Source organism: Hydra vulgaris, chromosome 06 (genome assembly GCF_038396675.1).
Source record: "Hydra vulgaris chromosome 06, alternate assembly HydraT2T_AEP".
NCBI classification, from domain to species: domain Eukaryota; kingdom Metazoa; phylum Cnidaria; class Hydrozoa; order Anthoathecata; family Hydridae; genus Hydra; species Hydra vulgaris.
The window spans coordinates 23582842-23602579 of NC_088925.1; the positions used below are offsets into that span (position 1 = coordinate 23582842).

A 19738-nucleotide genomic window follows, 5' to 3' on the forward strand; every position below is an offset into this window, starting at 1 on the left:
TTTACGATGTATAAAGTTATTCATAAATTTCTAAAGAATAAAGTGTATTTTTTTAATATAACTATAACTCGTTATATTTAAAGATATAATATAAATAACAAAGTATCCACTTTAATAAAATTCTTGCCTTGCTATGCCTTTCAGAAACCCCTATTCTCATATTACAATACCAACCACAAAAATCAATGCCAATTGTCGGTAAAAGCGAATTTAAAGTAGCCTTAACTTCATTGCTAGTTTTTGGAAACAGCCTTATAGAAGTATAATTAGGTTTAAGACAACTAAAGTATTCCTCGATCGGGTTCAATTGCGGTGAATAAGGTGGCAAAAATTAAACTGAATTATTGGATTGGCCGAGCAAATCGATTACATCTCTTCGACGATGAAATGCACAATTATCCAATACTAGCACAGAATGAGGATTCCTTTGAAAATACGGTCTTAAATTGTTGGTTATAAAGTCACAAAAAATATCGCCATTATAGGCACAATCCACTATCTTAAAGCTTAGAATGACATTAACTGTTATAGCAGCCATTAGTCTTACATTCTTTCCACGATTTGCTGGCACTGTAACAAAACATTTTGTATTCTTTATAGAATAACCATATTGCTTAGAAGTATGTAAGTTAAAGCCTGTTTCATCTAGAAATACTAAGTTATTGTCAGGAATCGAATTAATAGTCCTGCAAAAACTTTGTCTTAAACCAACGTTTTGCGGCGAGTTCTTTTCTTTTGGTACTAATGTAAGTTGTCTTCTAGTGAACTCCATCGACTTCAAATACTTAGGTATTGTTGGTATAGATGCATTAAAATTCCTTTCATTGAGAATGTTTCTCAATGATGCTAAAGTATGAGATGGATCATGCTCAATTAACAATCGAGTTTCAGATTTACGTGTCTCGTCATAAGAGCTGCGCCTTCCTTTTTTTACTGATGTGATTTCATCATCACTAAGTCCTTTACTGATTTTATCGGAATTAGAACGTGTTGCAGAAACTGATAATTCAACTTCTCCGCTATTTCTTTTAACTTCATTTATTTTAGAATTGACTTATGGTTCTTACAATATCCTGTGTAATAAGTGTTCTTTTTTTTCTTTCTCTCTCATTTTCCATTTATCAATTAAAGCAACAAAATAAAGCTTGAATAATATATTTTAATTATAAGCATAATAAGACATAATTGCATATGTATCGCCTTTAAAAAGTTTTCTCTGGATAAAAAAAAGCATTTGTTTAATATGGTTATAGTAATTTTTCTATTTTTCATTGTACTTAATATAAACTTAAAACTAAAACGAACATTACTCACCATATTAAATCTTTTAAGTTTGGAATAAAAGTTTTATATCTAAATATAAAACTTTTATTCCATACTTAAAAGTCTGATTCCAAACTTTAAGGTATGATAAAAAGTTTGATTTGACTCAAAAAATTATACTTTTAAGGCACTTACAATTAACAACAAATTTACTAGCGCCGTCCTTTTTTTTATTTTTTATAGTTCTCTTCTTTGTCATGAATAAAGCTCATAAATTCCAAAGTGTTTTGGAGTAATTATGGATTTAAATGTTTCATAAATTCTTAAAAACTGTTTTATATTTTCTTAAAAAATGTTTAAATTTTCTTATAAATTGTTTTATATTTTCTTAAAAAATGTTTTATATTTTCCTAAAAAATGTTTTATATTTCGCTTAAGTCTGTAAGTCTAATATAATTATTTAGCCAATAAACAATATTTTTCTAATAAGTTTTTTATTTTGTTTTAATTATGCTTATTTAAACCGCGTGATTTAAACTGTTATGTAAGTCTTCTGATCAATGGCTATATTACTATATTATAATATATAATATAAACGTTTATTACGCGTCGATCAAGCGTTTAGAATAACGACTTAACCTATAATAACCTATTAGTCAAAAACTTTTGATCGAAGTTTAATAAACGTATATATTAAAAGATTTAAAGCGTAGATTTTAAATCTATAAATGTTTACGTTTGATTAAGGTCGATTAAAGGTTAACAATATTGACCAATGTAAGTCGATATTATAAACGTTCGATCAATGTTTAGTAAACGTATATACAAAAAAGTTTGATATATACAATTCAAATCTAGCGTCGATTTTTAGTCAATAATAGATCACTAAATGTTTTATCCATTTTTCGACCGATTTCGACTAAATATTGACCAGTAGTTCTCAACCAATCTGTGTTTACTAGGAATGTACTTTTAGAGAACCTAAATACAACTGCAGCTTCTCTTTTTATTGCTTTATTAAAAACATTTTAATTTTTATTGGTTAATAAATATTTCACATTTCTTTTTACAGTTGCGCACCATTTTTAACTTATAATTTTTTATAGTTTAGTTTGCCGATATTAAGGGATGCGCAGTCCGTCCAAATGTGCCCCCAAGAAAATTATGCAATGCTGTCTCAACCATGATTTCAAAATATATTCCAGAAAACTTTAGCGAAGTTTTAATTTTTAAAAAATTAATTTTAAAGTCTTGTAAATGAACTTTTGATTTATATCGCAAAAATTTTAAAAATCAGAATCAAAAATCAATTGATTTTTGATTCTGATTTTTATAACTTTAAAGCTGACACAAAAGCTTCATGTCATCTCGCCACACTACTGCTGGTATGTTGATGGTTGACATTGACTGTTTGAAGTTTTTAACCAAGACATCATAATTTTATATCAGTTCATCAATAAAAACAATGATTTATATTTGGTGACAATGTTTTGCCTCCGAAAAATATTATCCGCGATATGCTTCAATGACAAATCTGACATATGATGCTCGCAACCAATATATTGTGGAACTCCCAAATTCCTGGCTAAAAACTCTTTTTTTAAATATACTACAACAACAATTTTTGCTGCAGTATTTGTGTTTGTTGTGTCACAAATGATCGCTTTTATTACTTCCCATATAGCAAATTTATTTAACAAATTAATCAATCCAGAAATAACTGTTTTGGTTTTGCCATCCTCTAAAAGTAAAGCTGCCAACTTTATTTTCATTTTATCAACTTTATTATCATTGTTTTTTATTACTGCAACTTGCATTTTTTTCTGTTTAATCTTCTTGCCATCAAGCCATTGTAGTGCCTATAAAAATTTTTTTCATAATTTTCTTTAATTCTTCTTTGATTCTATCAGCTTCTTTTATAACTGCTTTGTAAATACCTGACCGTGTTGGAGTTGCAATATTAATATCTTCTTCTGACAGCCGATGACATTTTTTTGCTCTGGTGAGTACTTAGCTTTACATTCTTTACTATAAAAACTGCTGAAGCAGTTGAAGCTTTTCTTTTTCTTTTAGGTTTCCTGAAATTGCTAATAGATGGGGCAAAATCATGGTCAGTCTCTCTTTCACTGTTACCGGAGTCTGAGTCAGTGATTTTTATTTGATACATGGTTTTATCATGGATGCACGGCTGGCAACAGTTACTTTATTTTTATACATTTAGGAGGATGAGTTGGAACAAATTTTGAATTAGTTTTAAAAAATTGGCCTATGGGGGACATTTTTAAAACCAATCATTAAGTTATATATAATTTCACAGTCCTTAAAAAATTTCATCTCTTAATGTGAAGGCCATTAAACAAAATTTAAAAATTTGAATAAGTTATCAGCTTAATGTGCAGTGCACGTTTTACGCTTTGACTTCATATGGTCCAAGTGCAACCAAGTGCGGAACTTTATTTCGTTGGTGCACAAAAGTGTGCAGCAACAAAAAAAAAAAACTTTTGTGCACTAAAAAAAAATAAACTAATTTTGACACTGAGAGACGAGCCTTCTATTTTATCACTTTTTTATTTGTTGTTTTGTTCTCTCATAACTTTGTGATTAATTTTTTGTTTTAAATTTAAGTTTTTTATGTTTTAAAATTGAATTCTTTTAAAAATGATATAAAACATATAATTACAACTTTTGTTTTTATTGTAATAATTAATTCAATTGTGTTTTTAAATTTTTATATATATCTAGTACAGAAGAAAACGACTTGTCTAAATATGTCAGTGAGATATACTAAGTTGCGTATTTAAGAGAAATGTAACAAGTACAGAATGGCAAGTGTTCAGTAGGTATTGAACTTTGCAAATGCAAATTAACCTGAAGTAGAATCCCCTTGGCCACGCTAACATTGCTTGTTGTGAGAAATTTATATTTATAAAATAATGTTTTTGCATGTATATATCGGAAGAATAGCTATTTAAAATTGCGTTCATATTTTGGATAGCAATGTTAATTTATACAATTTTACACGGAGCTATCGTGGTGAAAAAAAACATTAAACATACTGAAAAGTACAAATTAATTAACTCAAAGAAGCTAAGAAAATTATAGACATTAAAAAACACTTTTTTCAGGAGGGAGAGGGTTACAAAATTGTTGCGTATTATTTGGGAAAGGAATGGGGGGGGGGGGGAAGGGGGACAGTAAAATGTTACAATGCGTTACGAAGGATTGGGTTCGGTCAAAAAATAGTCAAAAATTGCATGACGTAATTTATGGACGATCCCTTTGGGAAGCTTTAAACGATACTTTATTTACCTTACTGCGTTTTTTTATTTATTGGAATAATAATAACAGTGAATAAAAAAACCAAAAAAAAAAACAAATAACATAAAATATACAGTTTTTATTAAATACTAATATTACTATATTTTAATAATTTATAACATCATTCGAACACTTATATAATAATATAAATATAATCAGTATATACAGAATTGATATGATTACATTCTAATCACACTAAAAAAAGTTTTGCTTTTTAGTAAAAATTTTACGAAAAAAATTAAACTCGCGATAAAATGACGCATTAAACCTTTTTAAGGTCTTTTAATGATGCGATTAAACGACGCAATTATCAGAAAACCGGATCATTTTAACTTCAATTAAGCCGTTACCATAAACTCGCCTAGTTTAAAAAGATATTTTTGGTGATTCACGCAAATAATAGTTTCGAAAAAAACGTCAAAGCAATGATTAACTTTTGAACATTTTTGAAAATATACAAAAATGAAAGTTTTAAAATTTGTTATAAGGTATAATGGAAAATTATATGGATAAAGTACTAATATTTACGTTTTCATAAAAGTTTTCTTTTGACTCCTCGGAATTTTCATTAAACTCTAAATTCATATTTAGATTTGAACCGTCCTTAGATGATAATGGAGACAAACTTAAATCATATTCAACAGATGGGCAGGATAGCAAAGTTTTTGATGGATCAAAAGAATTTATATCGTAACTGATTTTCGGTGAAAGGGAAGAGATAAATGAATTTCTGCTGATTGTTGATGCATTGCTCGATCTTGAGTTAGTTGTGGAGTACCCAGAATCTCTACGGTAATTTTCAGGGAAAATATATTCTTTTGACAAATTGTCAAGCTCTTGGTTGCTACTTTCACTTCTAATAGCATTTTTTAATTTATCCAACTCTTCAAAAATCCTAAAAAAATATATACATATGACTATCAAAAATTCCCTCTGTAAAACTAGTTTCAATAATAAGATACTCACGGGTTATTCAAATCAATCGGAATTTCTTTTACAGTCGGCTTATCAAAATTGTCATCGTCCGAGTTTGATTGCTAAACAAAAAAAATAGGACTAGGACAATGCGTCAAAAAACGCATTAAAATAAAAAAAATTATAAAAGGCTCAAAAAATGGCTACAGAATGGACAAGATAGAAAAAGCAGCAATATTATTAATTTCCTGAAAATTTACTAGAACTTTTCAATTTACTTGTAGTACCTAATGGTTCTCAGGATTTAGAAGGAGTATAAAAGCTACCTTATACAAGAACAACTAATTGTTTTATAAAAAAAAGCTTATCTAAGATTAAGTTTGTGAATTAATAGAACATTTTCCACAGAAACCCAACATAACATGTTTTTTAAATCTAGTTGAAGGCATTTTATTTATGATAAAACATTGGAGCTTATGCAGCTTTTAGAAATTTGTCTCTTTTTTGTCTTTTCTATTTTAAAATAAAATTAAGCTTCCAAATAAATTGTCTTTCCAACTTATTACAAGATTATTTCGTTTTTAAAAATAAATCAAACTTCAAATTATTAAACAGGAAAACTGAAGTTTTTGTTTCAAGATTTCAAATATAAATGTGTAACATCATTTATATAAAATGTTGGGTTGGGGTCGAGTAATATTTATGAAGTCTGAATTAACTGAAACAATTAAATAAAACAATACACGAGATGCAGAAAAACTGTGCCAGAAATTACATTATATTAAAAATACGATACCGATAAACATTTTTTCATTTTGAAACAAATTGTTCATAAATAAATTTTACACCAATTTCGTATTAACATTTGGTAGTAGAAAAGCAACTCAAAAATAAACGAAGAAACGTAAGATTATGAAGTTTCATGTTTTTATTTTTTTTACCACGATCAATGAGTATGTTTTTAAGTTTTAATTAACGACTAAACGCACGTATTCTATTTTGTTCATATTCATGCTTTGAATATGCTAGATATATGATTGGGAGTGTTATCATACTACTACGGCCGTCGTTTGTTCTTATCAATCAGCATGTCTTTTGATAGAATCATGCCCATGAAACACATGACTTTAAACTTCATGTGTTTTAAACGTGTTTTATACAATCTTTGAAAATATTATTATTGTTGCTCTTTTTGTGATGTTTATTCTCAAGCAAGTTTTTAAACCAATTACTTGTTAATTTTTCTAAACTAATTTCTTTTGACCCATTTATATACTTTTACCCATATACATACTTTGCTTTTATGCAATTTTACTCTAATTTTCTCAAAATTTCACTGTTAACAAATTTCAAATCATAAGCAATTTTATAATTTTTTAAAATTTTTCATATAATAAGATAAGTTCTATAAAAGCTAGCTAGGGCTATATAAGTCAAACAAAGCAATGTAAATAAATGAAAAACCTATTTTAGTTTAGTTGTTAAATTCTATTTTACTAATTAAGAAGAAATTTTCAAGATGTGCTTTTCATTCAATTTGTAGCAAATCATCCTTCGACTAACACCATATATAGGATCAGCTTGGTTTCGTGTCAGCTTTTTATATTTTACATCTTCAAGACGTTTAGAGGTCATTTTTTGTATAGCTTTTATTTTTTTTTTAGTTTTTTTAACAACCCAAAACTTAAAATATTTTTTACTGTTATACTTGTTTGACGCATATTTACCCATAAAGTTAAATAAAATAATATACGTAAATATACGTAATATTTACGTAATAACTCTGTTTGTTTAAAACCTTAGCCAAATGTTTTAGAAGTTGCTTTTAAACGTTTTAAAATTGCTTTTAATTAATTAAAGTCAGGGGCGATTCTACGTTTGTGTGTGGGGGTTGTTATACTCTTCTCCCAAAGAAGAAGATTTTCAAGTTGTAGTTGTTTTACTGAGGAATATTGGATCGGCTAGTCGGATCTTTGACATATCAGAGGGATGATTTTTATTTTTGATGACCTTATTTATTTTATTTTAGAGTTCTATCGGTTCTTTTTAAGGATTTGCTACCCCTCATTTTATTCCTAGGGTTTTATTATAGAATTTCCTATGCAAAACTATCCCATTTTTATTCAAATTGTAGATTATTTAGAAAACTGGTAATTTTTAATTTTCAATAAGACTTTCAAATTCAGTATACTTGAAATCAATAACATGATAATCACTTTAAGCAGCATACTCGCCTTTAGATTTAATTGGATTCACGTCTGATTTATTTAATTGACTTCAATTCTGATAACAAATAAAAACTGTAAGAAATAGTTGCTTTTTTCTATGTTCAAATTAAACAACCTGTGTTGAAAGAAGTCGCGTTAAAATTACTATTTTACACAATTTTCATGTTAAAACTAGAACAAACTGTTGAATTGTCAAGTGTTTTACAGTTGCAGTTCAAACTTTTAACTGCTGTAGTCTAAAACAACTTTAACATGTCAATGTGCGAAGCGTCCTACAGTTGTGCTTAGTGACCCTTTTTGACGGTACTCCAAAATGTATTGCAAGTCACGTTTTTTAAAACTAATATTGTGATTATTAATTACATACTTAGTTTTTAAAAATCAATGCATAAATGAGAAGAGCTTTCAAGATAAAATTATTAAAAAATAGTAGTAACTTTTAATTGTTTTCAAGTAATCTTACTATATTTTTAAATATTCTTAACCTATTACATTGTTAAGTAATCTTACTATATTTTTAAGTAATCTTACTATATTGTTTAGTAACCTTACTATATTGTTAAGTTATCTTACTATATTGTTAAGTAACCTTACTATATTGTTAAGTTGTCTTACTATATTGTTAAGTAATCTTAATATATTGTTAAGTAATCTTACTATATTTTTAAGAAATCTTACTATATTGTTAAGCAATCTTGCTATATTTGGGTAATGTAGTTTTAAATATGATTTTTAAAACTTTAAATTATTTTAAACCGTTTTAAACTCAAGTAATTCATTCTGTAAATGTTTATGAAAATGCTTTTTATTAAAGACGTATTTTATTTAGTTATAAACAAAGAATTTTTGTATTGTTTTGTTGCGTTGTAAAATACTAAAACATATTTAGTATTTTACAACGCAACGAATAGGAGCAGTAGGACTCCGAGTTTAACGGAGTTTTAAGGACTCCGAGTTTAACCATTTGTTGCGTTTCTTTCTCGATACCGACAGCAGAAGAAAAAAGGGTTTTGCTTTAATTAACTTTTTTTGAAAAGTTAATTAAAGCAATTGACGTTATAATCTATTGTTTATTTTTTCAAAAACAGCAGCTAATACTCAAGGGAATTTTAAAGAAAATTAGAAACATTTTTAATAAATAAAATTTATTGGCACAATCCACATTAAATTTCTTGATAATTGAAGGATCCAGATCTATGATACGTTTTCTTTTTTTTAAACGAATATATAAAAATTTTTTCAACTAAATCAAAATTTTTATTTGAATTCAGAAAAAATGCAACGTTTTAAAAAAAAAAGCGATTTATTCAATCATAAATTTAAAAAGAAAAAAACTTTTAAAAAACTTTTTCTCTCTTATTATCTTACTAACTTAATTGACAATAAATAAATCTTACCTATGGCGGACGCAGGTTTTTAAAATGATTTAATAATGACACTTTCAGGAATTGTAAAAACTCTAAATTTATGAATGTTCAAAAAAATTCGCAGAACATAACCTTCGAAAACTATAAGGTTATTAAATGAAATTTAAAACCTGTTAATGAATTTAAATTTAGTATAAGGTAGTAAATTATAATAATTTATAAACTCATTTTTTCAAAACATACTTAATTGAGACAAACATGAGCATAATTATATTTTCAGTTTTTACAATGCCTGAAGGTGTCATATCGGAAATATCAAAAATTCCTGCGTCCGCCCACGAGACTAACTTATCAAATAGTCTTGTGCGTAATCGACAGATCTACACTGAATTAAAAATAATAAGATGCTGAGATGATTTAGAGCTTATTTTTATTCAAATATTAAAACTATATTTGTTTTCTTTAAACAAAAGTTATAAAATTAGCCAGATAATAATATTATGAACATTGCAAAGGATTAATTATAGCGGTTTTTGATATTTTCAAGAAGCAGATAGATACGCGCAATTTACTAATTAAAAAAATCAAATAATCGGTGAACAAATGGGCCCACGACCTACTGTAATTCAGTAATTAGAGTAGGGTAATGATGGGCATAAAAACTTAACTTAGAAATAGTAAAACATTTTATGCATTTTGCCAATACATTTGAAATTTTGTTTCATTCCGCATTTATAAAAAAATGAGTTTAGAAAAAGTTAATACCGAAATTTCGGTTTCGGCATCAACACAAATCGAATATTTTGGCCAAAATCGAAGTTCGGCCGATCTACGCTCTCAATACGCTAACTAGATGAAATATGTTTATAAATTTGCTTATAAATAATAAAAAAGCCTAATACGCCGAGATTACCCTACTTTACCAAATATACTTACAGTTTGTGTGTGTTCTTGAAGAACCTTCAGAAAATTCTCTTTCTCTTCCTCTTTTTCAAAACACAAATATAAATCTCTCGGAATATTCAAATACACAAGCGTGACGCATATAGCAAATGGAAAACCTTTTATTCCTTCACTTATATTTCTAATGCTACAATCGTCGAGTATAAACTTTCCTAACAAATATAAACAAAAGATTTAAAAAAAAAAAATTGGTCTTAATAGAATATAAACATGCATTTAATTTTCTTTCAAAATAGAGATCCAGCCGAGCTAGCAGTGAGCTTTGAAGAGTTGTAAAGTTCCGATTATAAGTTTGAACGGTCTTAATTAAAGTTAGCAAATAAAATGTAGTTTGGCGCAAAATGCAATTTATCTTACCAAGATGTGGTTTATTTTCTTTTTTGTAGTAAGTTAGTACTACTCTTTGTTGAAGAGGATCGCTGCTTTCGAGAAGATTCAAAGGCTGATTATTTAGTGAAATTGATCTCTGCCTTAATTGAAATGATGTTCTCTTTTTCTTTTTTCTTATTTGATCTGAATTAGATATTTTTTCCATAGAAACTGTGCAATATCTAGTGCGAAATGGTTTGGTAATATCGCTTGCCGACTTGGTGATATAACCTTCATAGAAAAGCATGGCTGCCCAATAAAAAAGACTTCTGTAATTAAAGCATGAATTTAAAGAGTCTTTGTTAAACTATTAAGTAACAATTTTAAAATAATATTTTTTTGGTCGGCACATAACAAAAATTTTATAAAAGGAATATTTGTTAAAGTAAACAAGTTCATCTAAGTTTCAAATTACACTTTAAATCGTTTTGTTTTGACTTGTCTTACAATACTTAGTCCAAATTTCCCCTTCAAAGTTTTTGAGAGATAGTTGACGTCATACACATAGTTGATTGAGAAATAATATAGCTGATATAGAAACATAGTTAGTGATATTGTTATGATATATCGCTTGCACAATGTTTTCTAAATACTGAAATCTGTTTTATAAATTAGACATATCTCTTTATCAACAAAATTTAATTGTCGAAATATAATACAGATAGGTCTGATTTATAAAACAACGTATTTAGGAAATATTGCGCAAGCAATACGTCATAACTAAAATATTTATCTAAGAAAATTATTTTTCTAAGAATAAATTTAGCTTAAACAAGTAAAGTACGATTTATTTGATTTCATAATATATGGGACGATTTAAAAAGTGTTTTTAGTTCTTTTGTTAAAGTTTTAAAATCTATTTTTGGACATTTAAAAAAAAAAAAATAATGATTCTTCTAAAGATCATCAAAATGTATTATTGAGGATTATTTTCCAAGTCTAATAAGTGCTATCGCTGATTTTCGTAAAAAATACTGAATTTTGTCATTTTCATGTTTGGTTTAAGGCAAAAAAATAATTGTGCGCAACAGTTTAATATTATCTTTTTTCTTTATATCTTATTGAATCTTTTTTCTTTATATCTTATTGAATCATCTTTCCTTTAACTAGCTGCTTAAATGCTTTTCGTTTACATGACATAACCCAGTACTGAATTAAGGAAGGGGGAGGGCTACAAGGTACTGTAGTCCCGGGCCCGGCAGTTTTGAGGCCTCGATTCAAAATAAAATTTTTTTAAAAAGAGACTCTGAAAATAGAATCATTGATTAATGACATGGAAAAGGACCTCCTGCAGAAAACAGCCTCAAGCCCAGAAAAGTTTTGATCCTCCACTGATATAAACTATTTTTTTTTTTCACAAAACTTAACTGTTGTAAAATCCTTAAATGGTGATAGATAAAAGTTATCTTCTGTCACATGCTTGCTTAGCTGTCTTTTGTCTACAATCGTTTTTTTTTTCATCATTTAGAAATGACGACTGAAATTTAACATAGAATACAGTTTACTAACTTTTTAAAATTAGGGTGTGTTGTAAAAAAGACTCTCCAAGTATTGTAGATAATTACGGTTTTGATATTTTAAAAGGCGTTAATAAAAAAATTCAGGGTGTGCTCGTGTTATTAATATAATAACACGAATTAAATTTCACATAAAAAAAATACCAATTTCTTTTTTTAACATGAGAAGGATACTAAACCACTTTTTTAAAATGTTAGTAACGGTTTTACTGATATTACTTCAACTGATGTGTATCTATTAATGCGAGTATAACAGAAACGAGGAAATGCAATAAATGGTGTTGTGGCATTAATGTCTTTAGAAAAAAAGTACTTTGTAACCCATGTAAAGTTAATTAAACTTTATGCATATTTTTAATGATTTTTTACTCTGTATTTACATTTATATACTTAGGGCAGAGATATTTTGATATCTTGAATTCCTCAAGCGTTTAACTAGTGGTAAAATTGTACCAAAAAAAAGTGTACCAAAATCAGTATTATTCTGCAATAACAAAGGCAATAAACAGTCAATTCAAAATTTTTATTAATTCTAAAATTTTAAATAATACTTTTTTTTACCAAATTGGTACAAAAGTCAGAGTTGATTGTGCTTGGTCTTAGCCTTGCCTTAAGGTGTTACACCCCAATTCCAAAATTTTCTTTAAAATAATGAATATAAAATTGAAAATACATTACACAGGTGTCTTTAGGACATCTCTTCCATATTAAGCCATTCAGACTTTGTTATTTTGAGTTTGTCCGTGAAAACATTTTGATAATAAAGTTTCATTTGTCAAATCTGTAAATATAGGCATAAGTACTGCTTTAATTGCTAATGGTAAGCTTTATTTAGTTTTGCATGTTGTTTTACCTGTAACTTTATTACTTTGCCGCAAACACCAACTAGTTCGATTTCGTGGGTAAAATTTGTATCTCTCTGACTCTTCAATTATGTTACTGTTATGAAATAAAACAGCCTAAGCAGCTTTTTTCATTGCATATACGTTATTTACATTTTGACGGATAGCCATACCAAAATAATTTTGAAGCATATTTATGGCTTTAACAGTCAGACAACCTTTCCCAGCGATTCTTTTTCCATCTGAAAGAAACTGACCTTTAAGTGTCACTCTAAGGTTACGTGCACGATTTTCTAATCTTATTTGGTAATGTCCAACACAGTGGAGTCTGTATATTTCAAAACCTGGATATAGATTACTTGCAACAACATCATTATATGCTGAGCTGTCACTGTCTCCAATATATCCTTTGTATCTCAAACCATGCTTTTCAATTGACCGTTGAAAAATCAAAACAGCACCAGAAACTTCCATGGATCCTGATGATTTATTGTGGTTAGCTTCACAAACATGACTGACTTTCCAATTTTGATAACCTGGAGTTGACTTTTTTTTGTTCCAATAACTACAAGCTTTGCAGAATTTAGTCAACTAAATTGAATCAAGATGTTCCATTCTCTCTAGATATTGCAGTGGCAATACCATTTAAAGACTGATGACCTCTCTTTTGCCAGGTACCATCAACAGAAACTGGCAAACAGTAACATCATTAACATTGCTTAACTTAGAAATAATATCTTTGGTTTCATTTGCTGCACTTGACATACTTGCAGATGCAACTTCATTATAAATATTTAACAAATTGTTAATTATTGTACTATAGTTTTTAAAATTCATAGGAGATTGCATGTTCATTACTGCAGCAAATTTACATATAGATTGATAACCTTTACCAATTTCGCGAAATGCAGTAACAACTTGAAAATTAACTGATGCAGTAGGAACACCTGGAGTACTTTTAGATTTTTTGTTAAAAAACTGAAACGTGTGCCACCTTTTTCTAAACGGGCAACAAAAGCACTGTAAAGTTAAATAAAAAAAAAAACCTATCTTGCTTTTTAAATCATTTTCTAAACTAATTTCCTCATTCGGGGCACGTAAACTCACTAACCATTAATTTTAAAATATTAAAGTTTATAATAATGTTGCAATTTTTTTCACTTCCAGATATTTCAGTGTTTACTATTTTTCTGGAACTTACAGATAAACAGAATCAGAAATTGATGTCTCAAGCTGAATAAACTTTTGAAAATTTTAGATGTTGATTAAAAGAAAACTTTTTTTTTTAGATCGAGCAATAGAACGTCCCATATCTTATTTAGTAATTTATCTACAAGAACATTAACAAATTACAACAGCATACAAGCATTTGACGTATGTTCGCATTAATAATTCAAGCTTTTAAAATAAGTTTAAAGCAAAAAATAAACAAAAAGCTGCCGTAAAAAAGAGCTATAGATGTTTATAAGCTTGAGCAAGTTAAAAATTTTTTTTTAATGCGTTGCTATGGCGTTGCTACGGACTTCTCAATCTACTATGGTCACAAAACACACAACTGTACACATTTTCTTATTTATTTATTAAAAAAAAAATTTCATTAACTTTTTCTATGAAAAATTTTGAATTAAAAAAAATAAATTTTCAAAAATTTATTTTTTCTAAAAAATTACAAAATTAATGGGTATGTACCAACTTAAGGCCAAAAATTAAGACCGTGGGCTTGAAAATTTTAGCCTTGACCTTTTTATTGAATTCAGAACTTTCTTTCGTGTTTGCATTTTAAAATTTTTACTACAGATGGTTTTGTTTACATGAGTTATTTTTATTTACTTGAAAGCTTTAGAAACTTTGTGTTTTATATCACGGTTTAAATCCCGTTTTTGATTAGCCATTTTAAAACAATCATCAATTACACGATTGGTTAACGGAAATTTATTACAACTTTTAAGTTTTAATTAAATCACATTAGCGAAGGCTCCAGGAATTTTTGATGGTTGTGTGAGCGGATGGGGGGAAGGAGGAATTTAAGTTGAAATATTTTTGTACTTTTTGCGTCTCCTATTTGCGTCTCCTAAAAAAATAAAGTCCTCCATTTCTAAGATATTTTAGGACTTTCGGATTCTGGGGGAAGGAGGGGCGGTACAGACTCTATCACCCCCATCCTCTCCCCTGGAACCGTCATGGAGTCGCATGATTTGTTTTAACGTTTTTTTATGTCAATACATTTAAAAAATTAAAAAAAAGGATTTAACTGCGTGAGTTTTTTTTTTAATTAAAAATAAAAATTTAAAGCTTTTTGAACTAAAATATATTTTATTTAAATTATAATTTATTGTCAAATATTTTTTCTTGTTTGGTAATGTTTTTATTCAACTTATCTAAATCTGTTCATAAAAATTGTTGATAATGTATTTTTAATAGAGTTTTTTTTTATTTATAAAACTTTATTGAAACAAAAACTTTATTTATAAAATGCAATTTTGAAGTATAATAAATAAGCTATAGCTTAATTATTATTCTTTGTATTTAAAAAAATTAATTAATGGAAAAAGCTATGCCATCAATCATCAAATTCGGATACAAAAATTTTTCTTATAAATGGTCAGCTACCCAGCTAACAAATAACGTTCATAAAACGTTGCCGCAACGTTCATTTAGGTTCGCATAACAATTGCTGCAAACGTTACGCGATCCAACATTTGTGAACTCCGATTTATACTACTTGAACGTTCAATACAAACGTTCAAATAGCAAACAGAAAACGTTCACTGCAAACGTTCATTGATATCAATGAACGTTTGCAGTGAACGTTTTCTGTTTGCTATTTGAACTTTTGTATTTGTATTAGTCCGTGTTTGAGGTGAACGTTCAAGAGCTATAATGTTAGGTCTTGAAAGTTAAACTCAAAAACTGAGGTTTAATCGACGATTTTCTTTTTTTTTTTGTTTTTTTATTAAACGCATATATGTATAGTTTTAGACGGACTTTTTGTTTAAACTTACATTTGCTAGTATTTGTGTAATGTAATCCTTTTTTGAAATAACATAGTCTTTATTTATTTAATAATTTTTAAATAAGTACTTGTAAAAATTTGCTTGTACTTAGGTACAAATTCGATATGTTTTACAACTGAATTACACAATATCAAGCTTATTTGAGAGTCCCTGATTTAGATATTATATTTCAACCATAAGGTACACAATAAGCTGAGCTGATTACAATAAACAACAATTCATACTAAAAAGTCATACTTCTTGCAATGAAAATGTTCATATATTAATAATATTTAATATAGTAATATAATAATATAGTAATAATATTATTATTACTAATTAGTGCTTTAAAGGGCACTAACAACAATTTACATCAACTTAAGTTAATTGTTTATAAAATAACATCAATAACATTTAAAATAATTAAGTGTTGTTTCAGTGAAAAGGCACAGCTTTTACCACTAAAAACAAAAAATAATAAATAATATAAAATAATAAAAAAAATAATATAAAATAACAAAAAAAAATTAATAGAAAAAAATAGACACATGTCTTTTTTAAAATTTACAATGCTTATATCAAAAATAATATATTTTTTTTACATTAAAAATTTTTTTTTTCTAATAAAAAAAGAAAAGCTCTTTGTGGTTTAAATAAACAAACTAGTTTTATTTTAGAATGACTTAAATGTACCATTTATAAAGACATAAACTGTTATAAACTGAAATTATTAGGGTTCGGACTGTCTGCGCAGATATACGCAGATATGCGCAGACAGTGTAATTTGTCTGCGCAGACGTCGGCGCCGACAAAATTTACTGCTTTGCATAAGATTTTTCGAAATCAACAAAAAATGTTTTGAACTTAAAAAATGTTTTAAGTAATATTTTAACTTTATTATAAGTTCAGTAATTAGTAACAATAGGACTTTTCAAAGATTCTTGCAGTAATAAAAAAATATAATGCTGGCGCCTATTCGGTGATTTCTTGACATTCAATTTCATTGAGAATTGCACCTTCTTCAAGAATGTAATCAGTCTTGTCATTTGTGTCCATCGGCACGCTATTGGTATACAAGAATAACAGCTTTTCTCTCTCATTCGTAAGACGATTTCTTAGTCGCGAGTGAATAAATCGAAAGGTCGACCAAGCTCTTTCTGCTGTAGCCGATGAGCAGATCATTTCGTTAACAGGTCTAGCGATTTCGTAAAGAGCAGGATATTTATCGCGACCGATAATGTTCCAATAATTTTGCGCGTTCATCTTGAATATTGTTTCCTTTCTTCTCTCAGGCAGTGCAGCCATTTCTCCTATAAAAGCAATCAATTCATCCTCAGAAGTGTCAGCAATTTCAGGTTTAATCTTATTGGCGAATTCAACTGTAGCAGTGATAAAATCGGTTTTACCTTCATTCAAATAGAAACCTTCTGCGGCATTTTTGGGCGTTAATATGAAAGCAATTCCAATACCTGGTGTAAAGAGAAAATCGAGGCGAGATTGCACTTTTTGTTGTATGCCTTTATCGTCCATATATGAATTGTACATTTGACCAAAGTAATCATACACGAGGGACAATGGTGCTTCATCACTTTCTAGCTTTCCGATCACGGAAGGAAATTCAATGCTTTTGACAAGCTTAAAGAGACGGTCCCAAAATGGGTTATATTTTATCAACGCCATTACATCAGGAGATGTATTCTTTGGTTGAATTTCCTTTAGTAATGTACTTTCTTCTCTACCAACTGAATAAGAACGTATTTTGATTGCTGGAGACTGGTCATTGATTTATAATAACTAAACCATCGTGTAGATACAGGCATGGACAATGAAAGAGAAATATTTGCTGCAATTCGTCTTTTATCAAACTTTGCTTTCACGATGTGATGGTTTTTCACATATTTTCTCTGCACCTTTGACTGTTTTTGTGGCCTCAGTTGTAGAAACTATGTAATTCACAAGCAAGTTGACTCCATAAGCTCCGCATCCGCTAGCCGAGATGTGTGGATATTTCTCCTCAATGATCCCCCACGCTGATTTCATAACAGGAGCGTTGTTGCTTATGAAACTGGTAAATTTTTGTGAGCCAATCTTCTCAATAACTTGTAAGATTGCCGCGGCAACTGCAGATGAATTTTGAATGATTCCGGATGTATTTATCGAGGTGTAAAAATAAAGCTTCTGATCGGGCGCTTTATTACAAATATTCGCTATGTGATCGCCTCTTATATTCGTCCAGCCGTCAGACATCAGTGTTAAGTTTGTTTCAGAATTCAAAATTTCATTTACAGAAGTAGAACATTTTGTTTATTGTTTGTCGAGCAGAGATCCTGATAAGGATTTAGCATTCGGGATGACAGATGCGTACGATAGATTGAGCGACTTAACAAAATCCTTAAAGGTCTCCGATTCGACTAAACGAAATGATATACCCGTACAGTAAAAGAAGTTAGCAAGCTTCGTGTCGATATCATTTTGAGCTCTTCATTAATTGGTGGATGTACACGCTGCGTCGGTGAATCAGACGTAGACGGAAGTTGCTGAGAATCATTGATTAGATGTGATGATTCATACTTACGCTTAGAAAACAATCTTTTTTCCTCGACACTGGCATTTGAACATGTTGATCTTTTATGCGCTGCAAGACGTTCCTTCGACCGTTGAACAGTTTTGTTACATTACAGAAACATGACGTTACATGGTATTATAGAAACGTGGTGTACTGACGAATTTTCTCAAGCAAATTCAAACCTTCAAATTACTAACTACCACATGATTTCTTTTGAAAGGAAAATACCCAAAAAAGGAGGAGGAATTTTAGTTTATATTCGGAATGATCTTGAAAAAAAAATTAGATACGACCTCTCGTTCTCCGATGCCGACAATGAGGCCTTCACCATAGAAATAATCAATAAAAATAAAAAAAACATTCTAGTAACTACTTGTTACAGGCCACCTGATGGCAATATTATCAAATTTTCTAACTATCTGAACCAAATCTTTATAAAACTCAACAATGAAAAAAAAAAATATATTTTGCATAGGAGACATGAGCATAGATTGTTTAAAATACAATGAAAAAAATAACATTAAAATTTTCTTTGATAATTTGTTTCAGCTCGGTATATTCTCATTAATTAATGAACCGACCAGAGTCACTTCAACCTCAATTACAGCCATAGATAATATACTGACCAACTCATTTTTAGACATATCTTTAAAAACAGGAATATTTAAAATTGATATATCAGACCACTTTCCAATATTCTTCTCACTTACACAAAACTCTTCCTCATTAAATAATTCTAAAATTAAAACATATAAAAGAAAAATTAACAAATCTTCGATTCACAAATTTAAAGAAACTTTATCAATAACAAATTGGTCAAATGTTTATCAACAATGCAACCGAGGACTTACAAATACTGCTTATAATATATTTATTGATATTTTTCTTGAGCACTACAATAAACACTTTCCAATTATTGAAAAAGAAATAAAAGTTAAATATTTGAAATGTCCATGGATAACTAACGGAATAAAGAAATCGTCAAAGAAAAAACAAAAACTATACATTAAATATTTAAAAAATAGAAACGAAAAAAATCTTACTGTCTATAAACAATACAAAAACCTTTTTGAAAAAATTAAAAATAAATCAAAAAAAATCTATTATTCTAAACAATTACAAAAACACAATGGTAGCATTAAAAAAACATGGGAAATTATGAACGATATTATCGGAAAAACCAAAACTAAATCCGAAATGTTTCCCTCCAGAATTGCGGAAAATGGAATTGAGTATACAGATAAAGAAATCTCCGACAAATTTAATAACTTTTTTGTAAATATCGGTCCTAACCTGGCATCCAAGATAAACAACTCGAACAATTCATTTAATAACTATTTTACTGACCATACTAGTTCATTTCTGAGAGTGACCTAAAATTGGAGGAATTTGAAGAA

The 19738-nt window shown here is 28.5% G+C and overlaps 2 protein-coding genes across 2 annotated transcripts; both read right to left on the reverse strand.

The window, feature by feature from the left end:
* Positions 1-5005: 5005 nt before the first annotated feature.
* LOC100200465 (uncharacterized) lies at positions 5006-11092 on the reverse strand. Its single transcript, XM_065799642.1, has 4 exons — positions 10412-11092; positions 10028-10206; positions 5548-5618; positions 5006-5476 (listed from the first exon to the last, which is right to left on the reverse strand). Exons 1-4 carry the CDS (start codon positions 10668-10670, stop codon positions 5083-5085), a joined length of 903 nt encoding a protein of 300 aa, XP_065655714.1. The 5' UTR covers positions 10671-11092; the 3' UTR covers positions 5006-5082.
* Positions 11093-16747: 5655 nt separating this feature from the next.
* LOC136081292 (uncharacterized) lies at positions 16748-18022 on the reverse strand. The gene is made up of 2 exons (XM_065798598.1): positions 17642-18022; positions 16748-17548 (listed from the first exon to the last, which is right to left on the reverse strand). Exons 1-2 carry the CDS (start codon positions 18020-18022, stop codon positions 16748-16750), a joined length of 1182 nt encoding a protein of 393 aa, XP_065654670.1.
* Positions 18023-19738: the final 1716 nt, after the last annotated feature.